This window comes from Drosophila albomicans, chromosome 2L, assembly GCF_009650485.2.
Source record: "Drosophila albomicans strain 15112-1751.03 chromosome 2L, ASM965048v2, whole genome shotgun sequence".
Lineage (NCBI taxonomy): Eukaryota > Metazoa > Arthropoda > Insecta > Diptera > Drosophilidae > Drosophila > Drosophila albomicans.
In genome coordinates, this window is record NC_047628.2 from 19,920,660 (window position 1) to 19,946,879 (window position 26,220).

A 26,220-nucleotide genomic window follows, 5' to 3' on the forward strand; every position below is an offset into this window, starting at 1 on the left:
ATGTCGCAGCCGAGAGGTGGACGCGGCGGTGGGCGTGGCGGAGGCGCTGGCGGCGCTGGTGTTGGCCGGAAAACGCCTTCCTCATTGACGGGGCCACCCGATGATTCGGCCACGGGCAGCGAACGCGCGACGCCCGCGAGTAAAGCCGACTCGGATCCCAAGGATGATAGCTCGAGTAATGGCGACAAAAAGGATACCGATAGCTTTCCGGCCCCGAAGCCACCAAGTGCGGGCGCCTCCATACGCGATACAGCCAACAAGGTGCTGGGATTGGCCATGAAGAGCGAATGGACGCCGATTGAAGCGGAGCTAAAGAAACTCGAGAAATATGTGGCGAATGTTGGCGAGGATGGCAATCATATACCACTGGCCGGAGTTCATGATATGGTGAGTAACGTGGTAAAGTAAAGTACTTGCGAGTCGAGTACATACGACTCTGGATTTTTTGTAAAATCAATTTTGGAGGCAAGTCCAAAGGCGAAAATAAATGTAAGGCGACGTCGCCCTTATCAACGTCGCCTGGCGGCATTTTAGTTGTTGGTTGTTTACCAGCCAAAATAACGACACAGGATGAGACTAGTGTATGTGTGTGTGTGTGTGTTGGTTTACTGGTGTGTGTGTTATTTGATAGCACGGCCCAAATGTTTGGCTGCCAAGGCAATGGCAACAAAAAACGCGCCGTTCATACTCTGTCTGCGTCCTGCCACAAGTTGCGCTGACTACCCCGAATAAACTCATAAAGCATCGAAATTGAAGCGCTTCGATTTCAATTTACCATAAAAAATATCCAAACGCAAAGTCGTTGACATAAAATTAACGTTGCAAGCAGCTCCCTCCCTTTCTCTCTATCTCTCTCTCTCACTCTTTTTGCCCACTTTGAATACTTTGAATGCTTCTTCTCTATTTCTACTTCGACTTCTCACTCCCCCTCTCCTCCTTCGACTGACAATAAAATGCAAGTAGGGGACAAACGAAAATATATTGAAATGGGAGAAAAAAGTAGGCAGGAAATCAAAGGAAAATGCCTAAAAGAAACGTAGACAAAGTGTAACGGAAAGGGTTCGCCTTATGAAATGCCATGCAAATTATTTCGCTGTGCGAAAGGCATCATTAACATAGAACCTCTGCCAGTCGACAGGCTATTGATACCCTGTGCTGCAATGCCACCACAAATGAGGTAGTATATGCTAAAATTATCATATTAACAAATGGCAATAAATAGGATATGGTTTTTCTAGATTGAAAGAAAGAAAAAATTAGATAAATGAAGTAAGAGTGTGATTTTGATTAAAAATGATGCAAAGACTTTATTACGAGCTAAATAAATTTTCTGAATTCACTTATTAGATCTTAGATACCTTATAAATTTGTAAAAAAAAGTGAGATGACTCACTTGAAGTGAGCACTTCCTGAATTATACTTAATATATTGCATATCAATATAAATATTGCATAAAAAAATACTTGTATTTTTCTAAGAATTTATTGCAAATGAATAAATAGAATTTGTTTATCAGAACAAATCCTTTCGGGTTTAAATGTGTAACACACTACGGGACTATTCATTCATTTTCAATGAATCCCCATTAACTCCCATTAATCTAGAGTATTTCTCTAGTCTATCAAAATTCTAATGTGCAATTCCCCGATTTAGTTCAACTCCAAATTTGTTGTTTATTTGAGCTGCCAGACAGCTTATAGGTTCTTGTTCTTGATTTAGTTTTAATTATGAAAATTACGGAAAACTAAACAGCAAATGAAATGAGGTGAAAATGTAAGCTTATCAACGTTGAAGTGCGGGAAAACTACTGAATCTGCGATTTGGATACTTGTAAATATGTTTGTATATAATAATGATGATGACCAAGTTACTTGACCAACTAACAACAGCCTACAAGAACTTTATATGTTTTTTGGTAATAAATTCAAATATTGGGCAAATGTTTAACATTAAATAGAGACGGAACTTGAATGAATTATATTTAAAATGTTAAAGAAGTTTAGTTGTATTATATTTTTCAATGTAGAGATCGTAGTTAAAAAGATAGTGAAAGGATGATCAATTAAATAGAAAATGTCTTAAGTAAGTTATTATTAGAAAAATGAAAACAGGTTCTAGAATTTTAAAATGATTTTTGTGTTAAAATAATATAAGAGTAAAATGTATGCATAATTTTTTATATTAATTTGCACATTCTTATTGTAATACTCTTCTAAATAACAATCTCCATCTTATTAAAATTTATATTATATTTGAACATTTCTTTTGTAGAACACTGGCATGACGCCGCTGATGTATGCGACGAAGGACAATAAGACGGCGATAATGGATCGCATGATAGAGTTGGGTGCCGATGTTGGAGCACGAAATAATGTGAGTATAGAATGTCTGGGTATCGAGTATCAAGTGCTTTAAGCAGTTGAACTCGTCTTAAATTACCAACTCGGTATGAATGCAAAGCAGCTCTCAGCTGAGTTTTGGGGGCTGAGAACCGGCAGGAACAAAAGAAGCCGCTGGAATTGTGTCAAATCGATAAAAACCGCATAATTAAATCTTGCGCGGGGGCGTCATTGCATGGCGGCGGAGAAGGTGAAGGGGAAAGGGCTGTATGCGGTGCGGTCCACGCACTTTCCGCACACACGGGACTTTCCAACGGCCAACAGAAACCAAGAAGCCATTTAAGGGCCGCTGTGGGTCAACTGAACAGAGCTTGGCCAACATTTGGCCAGGTGCAGGGCAATTGTTACGATTTGCGGCGACACGCAAAGCCGCAAAAGGAATTTCCGTACTGGTAAACTCCACAACGGCGATGGGAAAGGGACGAAGGGGGAGGTGTTATTTGGTTTGGCCATATCACACATATTCTTTGATTTTCTTACGCTATTTTTGCTGCCTACTTTGAGGCGCCAACGTAAATTGCAAAGTTATTTTTAGAGGGTAGTGAAGACAAGGCTGTTATAATGATAAGATATTGAGGCTAATCTAGTGTTGTAAAGCGAGGGCGGACTAACGGCCAATGCTTTTGAGTGTTGAGGTGCCGAAAAGGATTATTGAAAAAAAAGAAGAGAAATGATTTACTATAGAGCACAAGGTTAAATGAACTCAAAGAGAGGCAGCTGAAGGAATCTCTGACGCCATAAAATACATTTATTTTTTATCCTCATCGACAGTGAATTCAATATTGCCATGTGCGTCAGTCAGACTCTAATTATAAATACTTCAATCAAAGCGAAACTTGACTTTAAAAATAAACGAGAAAATCTTAATGTTTGGGAGTTTCGTCTTTGCTTATAAGCTGTAGATTTTAGCGCTAAAAATTGTAATTAACAAATAAATAACTAACAAAGGCGTTGACCAAAAGAAATTAACAAATGAAAAAGAGGGATAACTCAATTTTAATCAGAAATAATAAGCTCTTGAGCTATTCTATTTACAAGACTATCTTTTCTGTTTTATTTTAAAATTCGATACTATTTAAATAGTATTTATAAAAATTATTTAAAGCTTCGAAATTAGTTTTGGAAATTCTTTGCCCTCTGATTGTTCCGTAATTTAGCATTTTTATGGATTAGAATATTTTATAACTGATCAGTTGGAAAACAAGTTTATTTTGAAGATTAATGTTCAAATTTACACGTTAAATATTTCCTTTATTCGTCAAGGACTTCAAATGCCACAAGGTCAAATATGATAGCTTAGTTCGACTTCTAAACCATTCCTTGAGAATTACCAAGATTCGACAATTCTGATTGTCCTTCACTTAATCTCAATTGAAATTGCTAAAGTGAGCAATTGTAGTGGAACATATGGTCAGCTAACACTCAGTTGGAAGTTGGTAGTTTGGCCTGTTGGCAATTGGCAATTGACTTTTCTTTTCTTTTGGTTAGCAGTTGGACATTGAGCATTATGTTCGCATGCCGCAATTACTTACAAGAATCAACCGCATTTCATTTCATTTTCGGACAACAACTACATAAACATGTGTTGAGCTTGAAGCGATAAAAATCCTTGACCTGATTACAAAATAATTGTTTGGCGAAACCAAAGAGAGAGAAAGAAACTAACCAAAAAAAAGTTGGCGAAAGTCAACGAATTTAATTACCAAAACAAACATAGAAATTGTGATTTCTATTTCAGACTCACATAAAAAAACAACTTGAAAAAATGCTGCCCAGTGAAAGGCGAAAGGTTAATTTGAAAGAACAAGTGTGAATAGAAGCTAAATTATGTCCAAAATAATGTTTGACTCTCGCAACTAGTTTCGGATGTTGTTTGCCCTTTGATTATGCAGTAATTTAGCATTTTAATGACTTAGGATATCCTATAAGTTATCGGTTGGAATAGGAGTTTATTTTGAAGTTTAATAAGTGCAGTTAGTTTAATAAAGATCTTTGAATACTCCTGCCAGATTAAGCCTTAAGTATGATATCTTAATTACCATACAACTAATTACTTTTGTCAAATGCACAAAAATGCCATAAGGTCAGTCGCATAATGAGAGAAAGAACCTTCAAAATAAATGCGAATCTTTGACATTTGCATTGGTTATTACACAAGAATTAAATCTATCGATCTGTCTATTTTTATGCACTCATTCATTCATTCATATTTTTGCTCATTTCCAGCAGAGCAATAAAAAATAGGCGAGTGTGACATTTGTTTGTACCTCAACTCAATACAGATTACATCTTAGTTTCTCTTATTTATGACCAACTAAATGGCAAGCACGTTATTTGAATTTGTTGTATTCCTGCGAATAATGCAAATATTATAAAGCTGCGTCATGTTTTTTATGATTTCATCAAATTTGTCACTGAGGGCTTGGTCTAAAATATTACATTGTAATTGTATGCTATAATTGCCCTTTTAATTAGCGTTGTATTTTTAAACTAATTAAATTAAAAAAACTTAAAAGGAAAGGAAAAAGAAAAACGTGAGAAACGTGATGAATTGAGTTTTGCATTATATCATTAGCTAGATGAGCTTATCTTGAAATTATTCGCAATTAGCACGATACAATGAAATGATGTAATGATGTAACGAGTGTGTGTGTGTAATTAACATTGAGGAAGGGGCATGGCCAACACATGTCAGTTGAAAGTATCTCGGGAGGCGTCACCAACTTCATTTGTTGCAACTTAAAAGCCAATTAATCAAGCAGCTGACTTTCAAATACAACGCCTCTTGACGGCTTTTTGGCGCTGACCTTTTTCGCTCAAGACAAATGGCCACCAAAAGGGAGGCGGAGAAGTGGCACATTCTTATGGGCCCGAAAATGGCGTCATTAATATGCAATTTTAATTAAAACAGACTTGAAGCACTCTGTACTTGGCGTTCATGGCACACGATGACAGCGTGAAATTCTTACATTAGCCATTAACTTGGCCAACAAAAACTCAGACTCAATTTGTCAAGCGGTGCGTGTTGCTTGCCACATTCTCTCTCACGCACAACATGTGGCAAGAGGCAAGTGGCAAGTAGCAAGAGGCGAGACTCGAACTCTCCTCTTAACTTTTGCGACAAATTCATTTATTTAATTAATCGCCAAGTGCTGACATCAGCTTTTTAATAAATTTTACAATTTGTAGCGTCACTTTTGCAAGTGTCTGTTGCGTGTGTGTGATCGAGAGTGTGTGTGTCAGTCTGCGTGTGTGTGTGTGGGTCAAATGACTTCATCTTCAGTTTCAGAAATCGTAGCATACTTTGTTGCGCTCCACACAGTAAGCAAACTGTAACTGGGTCGACTTGGCCTATCACACACTCCTTGCTTTGCTCTCTTTCCCCCTCTTTATCTTGCCGCACCCCCGCTTTGCCCTGTTTGGCTTGCAGGCGCAAAAATGTGCTGGAAAATTTGCGCTTCCGTTTTTGTTTTGTTTCCGGTTTTTGCTTTCGTTGCGCCAAACCACACAACAACATACACACACACACACACTATAGCACACACACACACACACTTGTGTAGCTCAAAAGTATGCAAAACAGGCGCGTGAAATATTATCTGTCTAGCATTTAGTTTAGTGTACGTCGACTTTTGGCAGCTACTGTGTGTTGTTTGCCTTACTTTGCTTTGTTTTACGAGCACTTCGAACCGCAACAACCTGACCTGGCCAAAAAGCGTGGCAACGTCTTTCACCTGGACACATGTCAAAGCCAAAGCGAAGTCAAGCCACGTCTTAAGTTAAGCTCCTTTTTTTTTGTTTTATTTTGCCAATTCAGACGCCCTGCGTTGCGTTCTATGCAAATCAGCGCAACCTGCAGCCCAAAAATAGCAAAAAAAGAAAACTCGACACAGCAAGTTGGCAACCGAAACAAAAACCGACAAAACACGCCAAGAATTACGTATACTCTAGAGCATATGAAGGCAGTGAATAGATTGAGTAGTTTAGTTAATGATAACTAGATCTGATCTTTACTTGACAGACTTTTATAGCAGTTTAAACAGCTCTTGATGCCCCTGAAAGTATGCAACTGAAATGCTGGCAACGAATTGAAGATGATGAAATTGTATTTGAGACATTCAAGACACCCTAAACTATATTAAGCCTTTTAAACTAATACTGGAGTTCTTTAAAAACAGGGGTAAATCTATTTTTAAGTATTGACAATAAGCTTGTTCTATATGATTTAGATTAGGCTCTTTAAGCAAATGGTTTTTTGATTCATAGAGTTGTTTTAAAATAAAATTGCTTTTGCTAAATATAATTTAAGTTATATTGGACCCTTAAATCTGAGGCTTGAGTATATTAAGCTGCAAGTCTATCTATAAATATTGACAATAAGCGTGTTCAAACTTATTTGAATTAAACTCCTTACGCTATTGCTTTTATGGTCGATTTTTTTTTTAATTTTATTTACTTTTTCTAAATAGAATTAAGGTTAGGCCCTGATAAAACACGTTTCATCTTTGAGAAATCTGTTTCTGAATATCATCTAAAATAATAAGTGAATTGGTACTTACTTTGATGTTTGCAGTTTGCGATGTATTTAAATCGTCTTGAAATTAAACACTGAAAAGAAAAGAAATGAAAAGAAAAGAAAAGAAACATTTATATTATTACAAAACTTGAACTTTCTTTAAATGCCTTACATAATAGAAGTTAGGAACTTTAGCTATAGTGACGCACCTCACATAATTGATAGGCAACTCTTCAAAATGGCTGCTTCAAATATATTTACATAATTTGGCCATATTATATAATACGAATGAACGTCAGAGAGATTGTGTAACGAAGCCCATGACAATGCATTAATGCCCACACATATATTCACAATGAGGCACATAAAAAGTCCGACTCACTTCCGTTTCAAGGGGAGTCAACAAAAAAGAGAAAAAGAATAAGCCAAAAAAAATGAAGCTAAGAAAATAAAATGACCACGGGGCAAGTTATAAATTAAGTAAATCCGCCGTGGAAGTTCGGCCCATGCGGCGTATGTGTAACATATTTATTGCGTTATGGCTTATTACGAGTACATAAGGCGATAAATGGGAGTCGACAGAGCGCAGTGCTCCAATGCCCCCGATTTAGAATACACATAAAAAACACATATGTGGGGAGTTGAGCCAAGTGAGTCACTTGTCGCCAAAATGGTAATCAAAAATTTGGGGTACGTCGTTATCTGGGAACAGGGTTGAGTGAGGCTAGAAGACGGCTGATGCACTTCTTGCATGTGTGGCATGACTTTCGCCACGGACTGTAACTAACGACCATTAAGAAATGACCAGAAAAGCGAAAGTCCGTCGTCCGCATGCAAAGATTTCATGTGGCGTGAACCAAGCAAGCGTCAGCGTAATCAGCCGCACCTCTTGCTCTCTTTTTGACCTGGACAAATGCCAAGTGCAGGCGTCAAGAGGAGCTAAAGGGGGGAAGTTGGGAAAGTTTGCTGAAGTATTGCGCGATGACTTTGACCCATTGAACATACATTTCTGGGTGGCTAGACTGACCTGTGCTGGTTTTTCCAGCGTTTTAATGATTTACCCAAATTGATTTAAGTTCCTGCCCACCCGCTAAAAATCTCCTTTTCACTTCTCCACTCTTTCCATTGCAGGATAATTACAACGTGCTGCATATTGCGGCAATGTATTCGCGTGAGGATGTCGTCAAATTGTTGCTAACAAAACGCGGCGTTGATCCCTTCTCCACCGGCGGCGTAAGTATAATTCAAGTGTACATTAAGCTCCTCTTCTTTAAGTTGACATTACGGCTTATTATTCTGCGGCACGACAAACGTTAAAGTCTGTTAATTACTACTGAAGTTTTTACTTTAAAGAAAGTATTCAAGAAATTCCAAAGTGACTCGAAAGATATTGAACATTGAAAGAAAACTGTAAATACAATTAATTATTACTAAGGCAATTTAGAAGATATAATCTATAGCTGGCTTTAAAGATACTTCAAACACTTGCACTTTCTTATAGTAATTAACCAAAGAAACTTTCAGAAAAGTATAATAGTCACACTATGATTTAAATTAGTAATAATTGGAATCTTTGTGAGGGATGAAGAGTTGTAAAGATTTATTTAAACAGTTGAACAAAAAAATAGTGTATTTTTACACTCGGTACACGTGCTTTAGAAGGTTATTATAACTTTGTGCCGACAAAAAGGTATATAACAGGCAGAAGGAAGCATCTCCGACTTCTACTAATCAAGATTAGCACCAACAGCTGAGATGATGATGAGAATTTGGTTGTGATCGGATACAAATTGTAGAAGATATGAAAGAAAAACTTTTGTATGGCAAATTACGCAGATTGCAATAGGGCTTTGCTTAGAACTTTAAAAAATACTAAATATGAGTATATTTGGTATATTAAAAGGAAAGTACCGCACTGTTTTGCTTTTATTTAAAATGGGTAACGGACATCTCACAATCGAGCCCATTCGACTGTAGCTTTCTTACTTGTTAAATTTAAAAATAGGTAGAACATATTTTAAATGGCAATAAGAAGAAGCAATATAAATTATTTAGATTTCATAATTTGACTTTGACTTTTCATTCTGCATTAGGTGCGAACACTTAAGAAGAGCTTTATATTGTAAGCAGACAATATAATTCTTCATTAAATATTGAATCCGCGAAACACACAAAATCTTATTAAATTCCTTAACTTTCCTTGTAAAACTTCAAGATTTTCAAGTGTGCAATTTTAAAATCAATGCCTAGGCCTTGGAGTGCCGTCACTTGAACTAATGGCGGGGCATTTTAAAGGCACTTTAAAGTCCATTAGACGCATTTTTGTGTGCAAAGGTCAGCGCTAAAGATGTGCCGCATGTTGCATGTGACTTTGGCACGTTAGAGGCTAAGGGACCAATTAGTAGCGACAAGGTTAAGACTGAAGCTCAGCTAATATCGGTCCCTCAAGGGCTCTAATTAAAAAAAAAAAATCTAAATGAAACACATAAGGAAAGCAATGCAAAGCAAACAGCAACTTTGCCTCTAGGGGCTGTGGCTGTCGCTCTAAGGTAAACAAACTGCGGTTACCAGGCACCCTCTAATTTTAATACCAAGTGTATGAGAAATGTGTGAAGAGCATATTACTTACAATGATGGAGCCGAAGATAGATAGAATTGGAAATGGGTTACAGATGCAGCTGGAAATAAATGATAAAGTCATGTCATTATTTGAGTTACGAAAATAAAGTAAAAAAGAAATATCTGAGAAGTTAAAATTGAAGAGTTAGTCGACATCAAAATGAGGATAAAGCAGATTGGGAAAACAATGAGATCATAGGAATGAATTAGTGTCAGGCAAATAAGACAGAAAATGAGATCATATGAAAGCAGTGACCTCAGAATTTAATGAGATAAAATAGTAATAATTACTTGCTTGGAAAAATAGCAGAGTCACATATTTCAAACCACATTTCGACTTTAAAATGAAGTCATTCTGAGCTCATCTACTTTCTGTAATTTCGTTAATTAATGAATGCACTTTCTGCAGAAACATTTAATTACATTGACCAAACTCACTCCTTTTAAGTTTGTGCTTTTTACAGGGTATTTGAGACTCGTTTACCTCACTGCGTGTCACATATTTTTTTTGGCATTTTAATTTTTTTTGCCGCAATGTGAATGACGGGGCGTGGCAAGCGCCTCATAGCCGAAATTACTGATGTTTATCAGCAGCAGAGTGCTTAGAAAGAGAGATGGCCAATGAGTGCAAGCACGACAGAAGCACTAAACACACACCTACATTGAGAGAGAGAGAGACACCCACACACACACCTATACACATATACATATACACTTAAATCCCAACACATGCAAAGGCAGATGTTAACTTTTGTTTTAGCAACAGCCAAGTTTGAAGTGGGCTGCCTCTGTGCCTTGTGTGCGTGGCGAACTCCCCACAACAACAACAGCAACAACAACACCTAGGCACAACACCAACACCTACACTCTCACACCCCTTCACCACTGGCTGTGTAGGCCTGTCAGGTGCCAGAGAGCGCAGGCAGGAAGCACTGTTGCTGTCAATCTGTGAGCTGGAATGAAACAAAAGGCGCAGTATAAAAATGACACGAAATGTGCTTATAAGCGAAAAAACCAAGCGTTCTTCTATTCAGTTGCAATTTGGATTTTGAAGTGAATAGTTTTTGGGTGTCAACTAAGCACACACAAACACACCAACACACACACACATTGAGTGACACTCACACACGCTCATAAAAATCGCATTAAAAGCGGCAAGTGCGTGCCAGCCACACAGTGATCATCATAATTATTGTGACTCCACCTCGAAAAAGTTACATGCTCAAAACAATTAAATTCACAAGCCCGACTCTTCTTACTTAATATTAAAAAATAAGGCATATCTTTCTCTCTTTCTGTTAAAATAATTAAATTCATAACTCACTCTTTTTTTGTGTTTTTTAATTACATTCATAGCTCTCACTCTCTCTTTTGTTGCTGATTACATTAATGAATCTGCTCGCTCTCTTTTAATATTTTAATGAAATTCATGTCTCTCTCTTTGGCTTCTTTGCAGTCGCGTTCACAAACTGCGGTTCATTTGGTGTCCAGTCGTCAAACGGGCACTGCAACAAATATCCTGCGAGCTCTCCTAGCGGCTGCTGGCAAGGATATACGCTTAAAGGCAGACGGCGTAAGTACAACTTCCACATATGAATAACGATTTAAATACTTGAGTGAATGCATGTGTGTTGAAGGAGCAGCCACAAGTGTTGCTCTATGTGCGAGTGCTGGTAAATGGCCAAGTTATAAGTCGCTGGCAGTCGACATTATGCTGAAGTACACTCAACGCTGGTGCCAGGCGGTGCCAAGGTAAACAAAAGTTTAATAAAAAACACACAACAAAAGCAGCAGCAGCAGAAGCAAAGCAAATAAGGAAGCGACTAAACAACAATTGTGAAAAATCGATATGCAAAAGCCCGAAAAAGAAGCAAAATGCATTCGAAAATATATAAAAATACAACTTGCCAAGTCGCAAAAGTGGAAAAAGTGGGGAAAGTGAGGAAAGTCGGAAAACGAAAGAGCCCCGAAAATAATGTCAGAGCTGTTGTCTGATTAACTTGCATTGAAGCCCCCAAAAAGAATCAGACAAAATGCGGAACTATTTGTCGCATCACGTGCTCCCCGCTGCCCCTTACCATCCACTCTGCTTTAGCTGCTTTCTCTGTGTGCTCTGATATTTCCGCAACGCACGCGAACCGCGGCGAGTGCATAAATTTCTTCCTCCTCTGAGTACTGAGTGTGATTCGAAGGGTGGGGAGGGGATAGAAATGCTATCTCCATTGGGGGGAGTCGATTGATTGTCTAGACAAAAAGACTTGGCGATATTCGGTAAACGGCAAACTTGATTTAAATCAATTAGATGGCAACTCGCAAGCACACACACACACCGTCAATCACCCACATATACACACACACACAGAGGTACAGCTAATGGCACTGTCAGACAAAATTAGCCGAATAAAGTATTTAGCTATCATCTTCTATTGGCATTTCAACTGCCGATTTGCCCGTTTCCCCATTTCCTATTTCCATATCCATTTCGATTTCGATACAACAACAACAACGATGACAATGGCACGCACTCTAGAAGCACTCCGTCTACTCGCTGCCAGAGGGCGCTCAACTCGTTGCCAACAACAAACACATAATAATCCAGCTCCGAAAAAAGGGGGTCACAAGTTGCTCTACAACTTGATTTACTTTGCCAGCTGAGCAAAGACAGCACAGCACAATGCAGACAATGGCAAAGTCAAAGTAGAGAGAGGAAGAGGAGAAAAGGAGGAAGAGGTGGAGGTGGAGCAGGGGGCGCTTTTCATGCGCCTTTGGCAGTTCAAAGTTCGCGCGAAAAAGTTGCGAACTTGGCTAAAAATAGCAAACATGCAGCCCGTTAACACTTGAGGCATGAATTGGCTAATTGGTTATTTATGTTTATGTGTGGGAGTGTGAGTGAGTGAGTGTGTGTGTGTGAGTAATTATGCTAACTAAAGGCAATTAACATTATCGCTCTATCTCTATCTCTCACTTGTAGCGTGGCAAAATCCCATTGCTGCTGTCTGTCGAGTCGGGCAATCAGTCGATGTGCAGAGAGCTGCTGGCTGCACAAACGGCGGACCAACTAAAGGTAAGTCTCTAACACAATTAAGTTCATTCTATTACTATATTTAAAAACTCACAACTCACATATGAACAGTATTCAATCAGATATGAGGGTGACTCTTAGAGAGAGCGGTGATGGCGAGAACATTGTGGAAGAGGTAAAGACCAAACCCCTAAAATCAAAACAAATCTTACGCAAAATACCAAAACATCATTCAAACTGATGTGTTACTCTAGTTTTTTCTCTCTAACTCACTTTCTTACTAAACTTATCTTAAGCTATACTTCATTTTACAAAAATACAATCTCGCATTTTGCATAGATTGATTGCGACTGTCAATCAAATGTGTCAGGCATTATTCAAAGGCCACAAATCAAAATGCAAATTGCAATAAATCAAGAAATATTTATCAGAAGTACAGCGTATGCAAATGTCACCTCTTGTTGATACGCAGCCAACTTAACAAGCGAAATGCGGCAACAGCGTCAACGACGGCGTGAAAAGTGCAACAATGCAAATGCGCTGTGACTTTCGCAAAAGTTTTTGCAAGCGGGATGGGAAATGAAAGAACAGCGATAGAGTCAAGAGCAGAGTGCGTGTTGATCAAATTAACCGAAAGGGGTTAAAGTTACAGTTACAGTTAAAGTTAAAGTTCGAGTGAGTTGACTTTGGCCAACAGCGCTTGGCACGCAATCAGCTCCTCCAAAACTGAGCCGGCTTTATAAAGTGGGTCAAATGTGTTTGCGAAAACGCAGCCACAAATTGAATTGCTAAGGAGAGCGGGAACGGGGACTGAAAAAAGGAGTAGTGTCAAGACTTAACCTTGCTATAAAACTTACTTACAAAACTAGCGCACATTGACCAGCACAATCTGACATATACGAAAATGCAATGTGAAACTTATGCTCCACACCTTGTTCTAATTCCCGATGTTCGTGGCCAGGCAACGACGGCCAATGGAGACACGGCCTTGCATTTGGCCGCCAGACGGCGAGATGTGGACATGGTGCGCATACTCGTCGACTACGGCACCAATGTGGACACCCAGAACGGCGAAGGGCAGACGCCGTTGCACATTGCTGCCGCCGAGGGCGATGAGGCGCTGCTTAAGTATTTTTATGGTGTGCGCGCCTCGGCCTCCATAGCGGACAATCAAGGTAAGTTACTAGTCAACCCAACCAATTAAGCACTTTAGGAACTAAACTAATCTCAACTTCCTAGATCGCACTCCCATGCATTTGGCTGCGGAGAATGGACATGCCCATGTTATTGAGATACTGGCGGACAAATTCAAGGCGAGCATCTTCGAGCGCACCAAGGATGGCAGCACACTGATGCACATTGCATCACTCAATGGCCATGCTGAGTGCGCCACGATGCTCTTCAAGAAGGGCGTTTATCTCCATATGCCCAACAAGGATGGCGCTCGCAGCATACACACTGCCGCCGCATACGGTCACACTGGCATCATAAACACGCTGCTGCAAAAGGGCGAGAAAGTGGATGTGACTACAAACGTAAGCAGACCATTTAATCAAATTGGCATATATTAAACTGTTTCATTCTTTTTAGGACAACTTTACGGCTCTGCATATTGCTGTGGAGTCAGCGAAGCCAGCTGTGGTCGAAACGCTGCTTGGATTTGGCGCCGATGTTCATGTGCGCGGTGGCAAGTTACGGGAGACGCCGCTGCACATTGCTGCCCGTGTCAAGGATGGCGATCGTTGCGCCCTCATGCTGCTTAAGTCGGGTGCAAGTCCGAATCTTACTACCGATGACTGCCTCACGCCAGTTCATGTGGCAGCACGTCACGGCAACCTGGCGACGATGATGCAACTGCTCGAGGATGGCGGCGATCCGCTGTACAAATCGAATGTGAGTGTAGCTGATCGGTTTATATGATCGGTAGTTAAATTTTGCAGAAAGTATCCTTAAAGCAACTATTCAAACAGTTGTAGGTATTTATTGAAGGATTTCGAATCCTAAGCCGTCAACATTCATAAGATATTCTAGCTAAGTTTAAGGGGCATCATTATCTAATCGAATTGAAGTTTTTGAAACCCATTCAAAATCTTATTATATCAAATATACAAAATTTGAATTCAGTTTAGTTCCTGACAACTTTCAAGTTTAATTATTGCCATTATTAAGAAAGTATTTCTCATTGGGCATTTGAGGCAAAAAAAATAAACTTTGTCAATTTGTAGTACCAGTATCAACTGCATATTATCTAGAAGAGCATTGTCGACAAATTCGAGAGCTATAGCACTTGTAGTACATGAGATGTAGATGCTTAAGCAGGACAGACAGAAAGGCGGACATCTATGCTGGTTTTTCATCAGCCTTATCTGCTACTACCATGTGGCATACACATATCCTTTATATAATTTAATGGTTTATCCCTGAATTAACAATAATAATCTGTTAAATTTCTCTTGCAGACTGGTGAGACGCCGCTGCACATGGCGTGCAGATCTTGCCACCCGGAGATTGTGCGTCATCTCATCGAGACGGTGAAGGAGAAGCACGGCCAGGAGAAGGCCACCACGTACATCAACTCTGTGAACGACGATGGCGCCACGGCGCTGCATTATACTTGCCAAATTACCAAGGAGGAGGTGAAAATACCCGAATCCGATAAGCAAATCGTGCGCATGCTGCTTGAGAATGGCGCCGATGTGACGCTGCAGACGAAGAACGCATTGGAGACGGCGTTTCACTATTGCGCCGTCGCCGGCAATAACGATGTGCTGATGGAGATGATATCGCACATGAATCCCACGGACATACAGAAGGCAATGAATCGTCAATCATCGGTGGGCTGGACACCGCTGTTGATTGCCTGCCATCGCGGTCACATGGAGCTGGTCAACAACCTGTTAGCGAATCATGCCAGGGTCGATGTCTTCGATACCGAGGGCAGATCCGCATTGCATTTGGCTGCGGAACGCGGTTATTTACATGTCTGTGATGCGCTGCTAACGAATAAAGCGTTCATCAATTCCAAGTCCCGTGTGGGACGCACCGCACTTCATTTGGCGGCCATGAACGGATTCACGCATCTGGTGAAGTTTCTCATCAAGGATCACAATGCAGTGATCGATATCCTGACGCTGCGCAAACAGACGCCGCTGCATTTGGCGGCGGCCAGCGGGCAGATGGAAGTATGCCAGCTGCTGCTGGAGCTGGGCGCCAATATTGATGCGACGGATGATTTGGGCCAGAAGCCCATCCATGTCGCTGCCCAGAACAACTACTCTGAAGTGGCCAAATTGTTTCTGCAGCAGCATCCATCGCTGGTGAATGCGACCAGCAAGGATGGCAACACTTGTGCCCATATTGCTGCCATGCAGGGATCCGTCAAGGTGATCGAGGAGCTCATGAAGTTCGATCGATCCGGCGTGATATCGGCTAGAAATAAACTGACCGATGCCACGCCCCTACAACTGGCAGCCGAGGGCGGACATGCCGATGTTGTCAAGGCTCTTGTACGCGCCGGCGCCTCCTGCACCGAGGAGAACAAGGCGGGCTTCACCGCCGTCCATTTGGCTGCCCAGAATGGACATGGTCAGGTGTTGGATGTGCTCAAGAGCACGAACTCGCTGCGCATCAACAGCAAGAAACTGGGATTAACCCCGCTTCACGTTGCCGCTTACTACGGACAGGCGGACACTGTGCGAGAGCTGCTTACGAGCGTGCCGGCAACGGTCAAGTCAGAGACGCCCACGGGGCAGAGTCTGTTCGGTGAGCTGGGCACTGAGTCGGGCATGACGCCGCTGCATTTGGCCGCCTTCTCCGGCAACGAGAATGTGGTGCGCTTGCTCCTCAATTCGGCGGGTGTGCAAGTCGATGCAGCTACCGTGGAGAACGTAAGCTATGATCTCTTTGACTACATCTTATTGATACTACAATTGAAATCCTAAATATATATATAAATATCTTATCCTAAACACTTCAGAATCACCTTAAACGTATCTGAATTTCGTTAACTTATTTTCATCTTTTCTATCATTTATCTTGAACTACAATCCAATCTAAATTGGCTGACTGTTTTCCTTGTTTTGATTAAATATTTTTCAAATGAAATTATTCATCTAGTATTACAATTTTGGAATTCCTTCATCAAACTTGTTTACTCAATTTTTAGTTTAAGTAATAAATCCATATAATTTTAAGTAAAGGGAACTTCACCTTCCGATAAGAAATGATTATTTGGCAATAATACTCACATTCCTTAATTCTCTCCGATTTTAGACATAAATTTCCTTGGTATTCATAAAATAATCCCTTATTTCCCTCCCATTCAACTTCTCCTTTTCTCGACTTTACTTGGTCCATTTCTAATAACTCTTCTCTTCGTCAGGGTTACAATCCGCTCCATTTGGCTTGCTTCGGTGGACACATGTCAGTGGTTGGTTTGCTTCTGAGTCGGTCGGCGGAACTCCTGCAATCCACGGATCGCAATGGTCGCACCGGACTGCATATCGCAGCGATGCACGGCCATTTCCAGATGGTGGAGATACTGCTCGGCCAGGGCGCTGAGATAAATGCAACCGATCGCAACGGTTGGACGCCACTGCATTGTGCTGCCAAAGCCGGCCACTTGGATGTGGTTAAGCTGCTGTGCGAGGCGGGCGCCTCACCGAAATCCGAGACGAATTATGGCTGTGCGGCCATTTGGTTTGCCGCCTCCGAGGGTCACAACGAGGTGCTGCGGTATCTGATGAACAAGGAACACGATACGTACGGTTTGATGGAGGACAAACGTTTCGTTTACAATCTGATGGTCGTCTCCAAGAATCACAATAACAAGCCGATACAGGAGTTTGTGCTGGTCTCCCCAGCGCCAGTGGATACAGCTGCCAAATTGTCCAACATTTACATAACCCTCTCGACAAAGGTGCGTTTTATAATTAGAATGAGCTTGCTCACTTCCTCGGTTATCACTTTTTACTTCTGCAGGAGAAGGAACGCGCCAAGGATTTGGTGGCAGCTGGCAAACAGTGTGAGGCAATGGCCACAGAGCTCTTGGCTCTGGCAGCTGGCTCCGATTCGGCGGGAAAGATTCTGCAGGCGACCGATAAGCGAAATGTGGAATTTCTCGATGTGCTGATCGAGAACGAGCAGAAGGAAGTCATTGCACATACAGTAGTTCAACGATACTTGCAAGTCAGTTAATTAATACTTTTGCCATCTTTTATGTGCTGAACTAATCGCTTTGTACTTCCTCTTTAGGAACTGTGGCACGGCTCACTGACGTGGGCATCGTGGAAGATCATGTTGCTGCTGGTTGCGTTTATCGTTTGTCCGCCTGTATGGATTGGCTTCACATTCCCGATGGGCCACAAGTTCAACAAGGTGCCCATCATCAAGTTCATGTCCTACCTCACCTCGCACATTTACCTCATGACCCATCTGAGCATCGTCGGCATTACGCCCATCTATCCGGTGCTGCGTCTCAGCCTGGTCCCCTACTGGTACGAAATAGGTCTGCTCATTTGGTTGAGCGGTCTACTTTTGTTCGAGTTGACGAATCCATCCGACAAATCGGGTCTGGGATCTATCAAGGTGCTCGTCCTCCTGCTGGGCATGGCCGGTGTCGGCGTTCATGTCGTCGCCTTTCTATTCGTCTCCAAGGAATATTATCCCACACTCGTCTATTGTCGCAATCAATGCTTCGCCTTGGCCTTTCTCTTGGCCTGTGTGCAGATCCTGGACTTTTTGTCGTTCCATCATCTGTTTGGTCCCTGGGCCATCATCATTGGTGATCTGCTGAAGGATCTGGCACGGTTTCTGGCCGTGCTCGCCATCTTCGTGTTTGGCTTCTCCATGCACATTGTGGCGTTGAATCAATCGTTTAACAACCTAACGCCCGAAGAAATACGCGGCTTTGAGAAGAAGAATCGAAATAAAGGCTACTTTAGTGACGGTAAGTCCGAACGTTTGCTTTGCTTATATGGTACAATTTAATTTATCAAACTTTTGAGTTGAATTTGTTTTCGATTTTGATTTGAATTACGTTTTTTTCGTTGGTTTTTGGAATGTTTTCGCAACATCCTCGTTTTTAATGTGTCTTGATAAGTATCTGTATTCTGCCTTGAATGAAACTACTACTCAATGTGCTCAATGTTCCACCTATCAAATAACAAAAAAAAAAAGAAACTACAACCACAACCACAATACAACAACAATTGCATGCTGTACAACAACAAAATAAATAACCAAAAACAAAATACTGAACCCAACCTCAAAACCCTCTCTCTTTGATGTCGTCATGTGCTATTGATCCAACCTGTATTCCCAAGCTAAAACCCCCCAGTTAATTAAATCAGATTTGCAGTACTAATATTACAATTCTCCCCTTTCCCCGCCCCTCCCCGCCAATAAACTGTTGCTTCAGATGATATGCCCACCCCACGTCCCCCGCCCGTGGAGAGTTATATTGATAGTCGCTCTAGCGAATTTCGCCGCAAACATAAAGATGATCGTAAGTCTTGTAACGTAACGTAATGCAACGTAACGCAACGCTTCCTTCCTTCGTTCAGCCTTTTTGCATGGGCTCTTCCTCACTCTACTTACATACATATATACCAATATCTCAATATATGTGTATATATACCGATATAATCTGCAGGTCGAACCGACCGAACTGTTCCTTGCCTTCAATGTTGTGTGTAACAAGTTTTTTTATTGTCATTATCTTATTTTCCAGTTCTATGGAAAAAGCAAATGCAACAACAAATTCTACACATACTCGAACAACTACAATTAACAACTAACTCTACAAACAACTGTTACTACTACTCGTACAACTACAACTACAACAACAACAACTACAACTACAACAATTCGTACTAACAACAACAATACCTAACGTTAGCCTTGTTCTTCCTTAAGTTCCTTTCGTTTCGAGGCATGTTTTATCTTGGTCTTGGCCAGTGGATACGTTCTATGTTTTGTGCATTCTTGATGTTGTGGATCAATGTTAATCAATCTAGGTATCATATGCTACATTACTCAATATTATTTTGTTTACAAAATATTAATTATATTATTATTTATTTTAAACACTTTTTGCATGAAATCGTTTCTTTAATATTAAATTATTTTTCTAATCAAAACTGCAGTGTTTGTAAAAAGAAGACTATTAACTTGAGATTATTTCATTTTAAACACATTGTTTCTATACACTCCCATGATTAAAAATAGATTAGGAATTTTATTTACTTAAATTTCTTTGATTTTTATATTGTAAACATTTTTTAAACAAATGAATGTTATCAAATAATAGGCCAGGAAATATAAAAATTAACCTTTTTTAATTGTATAAGAAAATAATAACATTAATTATTAAAAATAAGAAGGATCATAGACCAAATTTTCCAGGCAAATGAGTGTTAAAAAATAAAATTAAAAAATTTGCATTTAAAATTTTATAAAATTAATAATATTAGTTATTATAAAAAAGAAAGAACATAACGTGAAGTCTATGTTTTAATTGAATGGAGATTCGATAATTGTTAAATGGAATCTTTATTTTTGAAGGAATTATTTATTAGGAAAGGAATAAGAAATTAGTGATTTTTTCTGATTATCTCAATTGAATAAGTTCTTCTTTAGATTTTATAATTTCTATAATTTTTAAATTTTTCACACTTTTTATTTGTCATGCGCTAAGATAAAAAAGAAAATGTAAACTAAACAAATCAAATTCAATTCAATTCAATGCATGTTGATGTTCTGCAAGTCGCAAGCAAATTCTAAAAATTATCACTCCAAATATATCAAATTATATCAAATGTATATCCAATCAGTATATGTGTATACTCGATCAGTCAGTAAGTCATGTTCGCCTGAAGCTTTAAGCTTGTGCCGACGCTTGCTGCCCTTCCACCCACCTTTCCCACCAATCTTCAAAAATGCTGCACAAAACGGCGAAACGAATCATTTGATGAGAAACTCGCCATTAAAAGATCGAATCGATAATTCAATATGTGTGTTTTGGCCGATGACTCCACATTTATATTAACATGTGATCAAAAATTGCCTTAAAGTGTTGCTCTCGTTGCTGTTGCTGTTCGCTATTGCTTTTGACGTATCGTACACCCTGCCCCCCATTTTGCACACACGCCTGTGCCATAACTAAAACTTAACAATATTCAATTGCAAAAATATTCAATATATATATTCCAAGCAAGCAAATTAATAAATTCCCTCACCAAACAAAAAAAGTTAGTCTTGATGTGCGTGTTTGTTATGATATTTGATCTCGTATAACTATCGAATAATCGAATCAATTGTGATGACGAATCGATAAACGAATCGTCGTCATGTTAGGACCCATGACACCATTTCTGGCTTTCGAACGTCTGTTCTTCGCCGTTTTCGGACAAACGACCACCGTGGACATCAATCCCATGCGACATCTGCGTCCCGAGTGGACCGAGGTCCTGTTCAAATTTGTCTTTGGCATCTATTTGTTAGTGTCTGTGGTTGTGCTCATTAACCTGCTAATTGCCATGATGTCGGATACTTATCAACGCATTCAGGTTTGTATTGACAATCATCACTAATTACACACTCTCCTCCCCCCTCTCTCTCTCTCTTTCTTTCTCTCTCTCTCCCTCTCTCTATATATATATTAATATCATACTATAATACTATACTATATATGTAAATTTTTGTGTTGAACTTAATTTGAAACTGAAATCGCTTTTGATAACAACCCCGTTGACCGTTTTGACAAAATTGAAACGCAATTGGCCCACGTTTTTGGTTTTATTTTACGGTTGGTCGATTTCGTCAAATCAAACCAATGATTGGGCGATTTGGCCAACCGCATGTCAAATGGGCGTACGTTATCTTTTTATTTTCCCTATCTGCTGTCTCTGCGTATGTGCGTGTGTGTGTGTGTGTGTGTGTGCTGTGCTCGTATTTAATCATTTGTGTTGTGGGGGTTGATATCTGGACTCGTGTTTTCTATATATATATGTACGATATTCGGTCTATTGGGTGCCACGGAAAATACAACAACAAAAATAACCGGCTAAAAAAACAAATACGAAAACGGGGAAAAAACGACACAGTGCGCATGCATCCAATAAACTCGTTCGAGTTACTCTTCTTCGCCGTGTTTGGCCAGACGACGACGGAGCAAACTCAAGTTGACCGAATCAAAAATGAAGTCTCTCAGCCTTATTGGGTTGAGTATCTGTTCAAAATTGTGTTTGGCATTTACATGTTGGTCTCGGTGGTTGTACTCATTAACCTGCTAATTGCTATGATGTCAGACACCTATCAAAGAATTCAGGTAGTATTACTAATGGCGCTTCTAATCCAAAAATCCATTTTATTCAACTCTTTTTGAATGCTCGAAACCAAGTATCTTTAACTTTATCATCATTTTTATAAATATCTATCTATTAAATGTTAACTAAGTTATGTCTTATTTATAATGATACTTTTAACAATTAACCCTCAAGTCTTTTTCCAGATAAACAACCATAATATTTAGTCTATAAGTTTGTAGAAATATGATAGCAGTTGAGAAGTAAAGATAAAACTATATATACAACATCAAAAAAACTATAATATTGAGTAGACAAGTTCAAAGAAATTCAAAGAACAAAAACATCAGAAGCAATGTGAAAATTTGATGAAATTAACAACCGAAACCATATAGGTGAATTAGAATTGAAATTTGATTTGTTGATACACACAAAACGTTCTCTACAGATATCAGTCCTCAAGATCACACTCACACTTACACCCCTAACATAATATTATCGTTTTAGCCAAAGTGTATACTGAATGGCATATTATGTAGATCCATCAACTGCCCAGACTTGCAGCTTCCAGGTTTTTTCAAGAAAACAAAAAACAAAAAACTACAAACAAAATACAAAACATTACAAAAATAATCAAAATTGTAGCTGCATCTGTGAGATACACTTTCGTCCCAAAGTGTATCTTGCAGATTGAATCACTTGCTTCTAGATTGTTAGATACAATTAGTGTGTGCTCTAGCTTTAGATGATCATACAATATACAATATATATTATATATACTTTATAGCGAAAAGTGCGTAGCTTTTGTGCCCAGTGTTGAGCAATATTTAATCAAAAAACTGCTAGCCAATTGCCCAGTGTTGGCAAATGCATGCTTTACAAATTACTGCTGCATGTTTCTGTGTCTATGTTTAAGTCTCTTACTCTTACTATCTATCGTATCTCTGAAGTATACCAATAAATGCGAATGGTTTTGTCTAGCAATTTCTCCAGCGAATTTTATCGATAATGGATTAGAAATTCCTATGCAAAACAAACGCGTACATTTGTGTATTTCCTTTATTCTTTGTTGCAGCGTGCTTAAGTTAAAATTAAAATTAAATTGTAAATTGTAAACTGCTTAATGAAATAACGAAAAACCAAACAACAACAAAAAGAAACTCATGAAACTCATTTGTGTAATTGTTATTCTCGTTCTATCCTATGTCATGTCTCATCCATATCATCATCAACTTACAAAAAATAATAATCAATTGCAATGCTATGCAAAACCTATGAAATACTAGGCGCAATCCGACATCGAATGGAAATTTGGCTTATCCAAGCTTATACGCAATATGCATCGCACCACAACAGCGCCATCGCCGCTTAATTTAGTTACCACCTGGTTTATGTGGATCGTCGAGAAGGTCAAGGTAACCCCGCAAATCATTGAAATGAAACCTCCTAGCTCTATTAGTAATTATGGAATCAGAACTCTAGTAGTTGCTGACCTTTTCTGCAAACCATTTAAAGCAATTTGGCAACAACCGCAAATGAAAAAGAAAATTACAAAAGCAAAAATGAAATGAACACTATTTTGATTTACAACGTCTTGTCCAATGAATGCTTTAAGTGTGTTGCCTTTGATTTAGCACCAATGCACTCAAAACAAGTATACGCACTGTGTAACACTGTATTTTCGTAAATATTTTTGTTGTAGCTATTGTTGTTGTTGTTGATGCTTTCAATGTTTAATCGCTCGTATTCCGTATTGTGTCTCTTGTCTGTCTTAAATATATGTACTGTACTGTGTTGATTGTCAATGTGTGTCCTGTCTCTAATGAAACGCCTTGAATAACTTACACACGCCACAGGCACGCATGAAGAAAAAGAAGCGTCCAAGTCTGGTACAGATGATGGGAATACGTCAGGCCAGTCCACGCACCAAAGCCGGCGCCAAATGGCTATCGAAGATCAAGAAAGGTGAGCAATGTATGTATCGCATCGCTACGCGTAAGTTCCTCCCCCCTTACTCGAATCCCCCTTCGACCAAGTGCACAAATACGTTACCAAGGAAGATTGGTCAAGAGTGCAAGAGTTTTTGGTGCTACAAGCGATCGTAAATATGTCAACTATCTACAAGCTATGCTATCTCAACTATTATATCTCAACTTTACTACTACTACTCTACTGTATCTCTCTCTATTTCTCTCTCAACTTATTGGCGCGCTCTAGCTCAAAATTTCTTTCTCAACTTCCAACTTTCATGGCCTTTCTCTTCACTCCCCACTGCACTGTTCCTATGCTTTACTAACGCTTATTTACTTTCAATCTCTCAGACTCGGTGGCCCTATCGCAGGTGCATCTATCGCCTTTAGGCTCACAGGCCAGCTTCTCGGCGGCAAATCAGAATCGCATCGAGAATGTCGCCGATTGGGAGGCAATTGCCAAGAAATATCGCGCTCTGGTTGGAGACGAGGAGGGTGGCTCTCTTAAGGATTCGGATGCGGAGAGTGGCTCGCAGGAGGGCAGCGGTGGAGCACAGGCTCCGGCACAGGTGGGAAGAGCGGCCATGAAGGGCAATTTAGAACAACTTTTCGATAATTAGAGATTGTTTTAAGAATTCGCTTTTTTGCATATTCGCTTGTACTTTTTACTAAACGTGTTTCGATTTGCAGGTCTAAAAGAAATGCTTCAAGATCATCCCTCTCTGCTACCACTTCCTCTACTCTTCTACTCTATCTCAACTTCTCCCCTCTCAAAACTCTTCCTCCAAAAACAAAAAACAAAAAAAAAAACCATCTAACTCTCCCATCTCGACTGTCTTGCCTCTTCTGTACTTAAGCTCTACTACTTCTAAGTAACTGTAACTCTAAGCCGCACTCTTGGGAATCTAAACTAAGTTTCACTTTAATCTTAACTAATTTAGCTAGAATATTGAAATTGTTTTTAATAATTAATTAAGCCTAAGCTTTATGATTTACATTTTATGACAAAATATTTGTATTTAGTTAATCAACAAACAATTTTTGATATGAAGTTCGATCCAAAAACAACAAAAAGACAACAACAACACAACGAGTTTTCCATAAATACTTAATGAATTATTTGAAATAAGAACGTTTTTTAAAGTCCTTGTTGGACACACTGCAAAGTCATCCAAAAATTTGCCTAATCTTTTGACAAGAGCTCGCCTAGCATTTTAATATTTTATTATTAAGCGATTTTTCATAATATATAATATGATGTTGATGATGATGTTAGCATTATTTGTACTCGTACTTGGTAGTTAGTAAGTTTTTAATATTAGCTTTCACTTTAACAAATTTATTCAAATAAGCTTTTGGTGTGTATGAAGAATTTATTCATTTTTTTAAAATCGATGTGGAAACAATTTGTTTAGTTTTAAAATTCTCAGTGTGAAAATTTTTGATTTCCTAAGCTTTTTTTTTTCTTAAACAAATGTATGGCTTGAATTTGTTATATGTATTGTGTGTAAATAAATAGTCATATTTGAAAAAACAAACAGACTTGATTCTTTACTGAAAAAAAAATATTACAATATAAATTGGATTAAGGAACAGCAGTCGAATTTTTTACAGTGCACTACATTGCGTATAAGAGTGTTGTCTCTTTCGCACGAGTCAGCGGCAATCATATGTGTGGCTGTCCTGCCCATTGTGGTTATTGTCTTAGCTATTGATTGCTTAGTTAACATTGCTGCCGTCAGATGGCGCTTTGTGCAGCGCCATCTATGGGTACGCGTACGAAACGTAGGTAAGTGAATTTTGTATGGGCAAAAAAGCAAGATTGAAAATTAAACATCATTTGTTGAATAAAATGTAGTAAATTATGCGATTTAAGAAATGTGTAAATGGAGAAAATCCATTTGTTATCGTTGTCTCTATCTTTCATGTTGCAATTTAAATAATTATATTTCATATTTTCCCAACCACTCAAGTCAGTTGATGTAATCCTAGCTGTAGTAAATTGAGCTGATGACAAACGACTTGTAGCCGGATACGTAATATGAGCTTGTTGTAACATAATTAAATATTATCTTAGAGTGAACTTTGCTGATTTCCGATTGGAATTATTGAAATTGGAAGTAATCAACAGCTTTAGCAATTACTTCAGCTCACACACACACATACAGACACACATGCACATTCAAATTGACCAAGGTGTTGAGCTGGTCAAGTGAATTTTAATTTGGATTTAACTGCAGCAGCAACAATAACAACAGGAACAACAACAACAACAGCTGCAGGTGTCACATTTTGGTTGCAAAGTGTTGAAAATTGCAACTGGTCTGGGAAAACTGGTCGAATTGTTGTCGTCGTCTTTGTTGTTGTTGTTGTTGCGTAGTTTGTGCTT

At 39.3% G+C, this 26,220-nt stretch overlaps 1 protein-coding gene and 1 long non-coding RNA gene across 5 annotated transcripts; one reads left to right on the forward strand and one right to left on the reverse strand.

Annotated features, from left to right (window-relative positions):
• Positions 1 to 25,288, forward strand: LOC117563813 (serine/threonine-protein phosphatase 6 regulatory ankyrin repeat subunit B). 4 transcript variants are annotated; one of them, XM_052002493.1, is made up of 17 exons: positions 1 to 387; positions 2,272 to 2,373; positions 8,047 to 8,148; positions 10,991 to 11,107; positions 12,506 to 12,598; positions 13,518 to 13,731; positions 13,796 to 14,091; positions 14,147 to 14,449; positions 15,016 to 16,443; positions 16,938 to 17,474; positions 17,537 to 17,743; positions 17,810 to 18,503; positions 18,975 to 19,061; positions 20,912 to 21,123; positions 23,148 to 23,276; positions 23,718 to 23,826; positions 24,183 to 25,288. In XM_052002493.1, the coding sequence occupies exons 1-17, from the start codon at positions 1 to 3 to the stop codon at positions 24,449 to 24,451; spliced, it is 5,286 nt and encodes a 1,761-aa protein (XP_051858453.1). In that variant the 3' UTR covers positions 24,452 to 25,288. The 4 variants fall into 4 exon arrangements, with proteins under 4 accessions (XP_051858453.1, XP_051858452.1, XP_034098234.1 ...); XM_052002492.1 differs by lacking the exon at positions 20,912 to 21,123 and adding an exon at positions 21,661 to 21,884; XM_034242343.2 differs by lacking the exons at positions 18,975 to 19,061; positions 20,912 to 21,123 and adding an exon at positions 21,661 to 21,884 and having other exon boundaries at positions 23,718 to 23,835.
• On the reverse strand, positions 6,967 to 16,944 carry LOC127565168 (uncharacterized). The gene is made up of 3 exons (XR_007954550.1): positions 16,804 to 16,944; positions 9,545 to 9,593; positions 6,967 to 7,007 (listed from the first exon to the last, which is right to left on the reverse strand). It is a non-coding gene; the product is annotated as an uncharacterized LOC127565168 (long non-coding RNA).
• Positions 25,289 to 26,220: the final 932 nt, after the last annotated feature.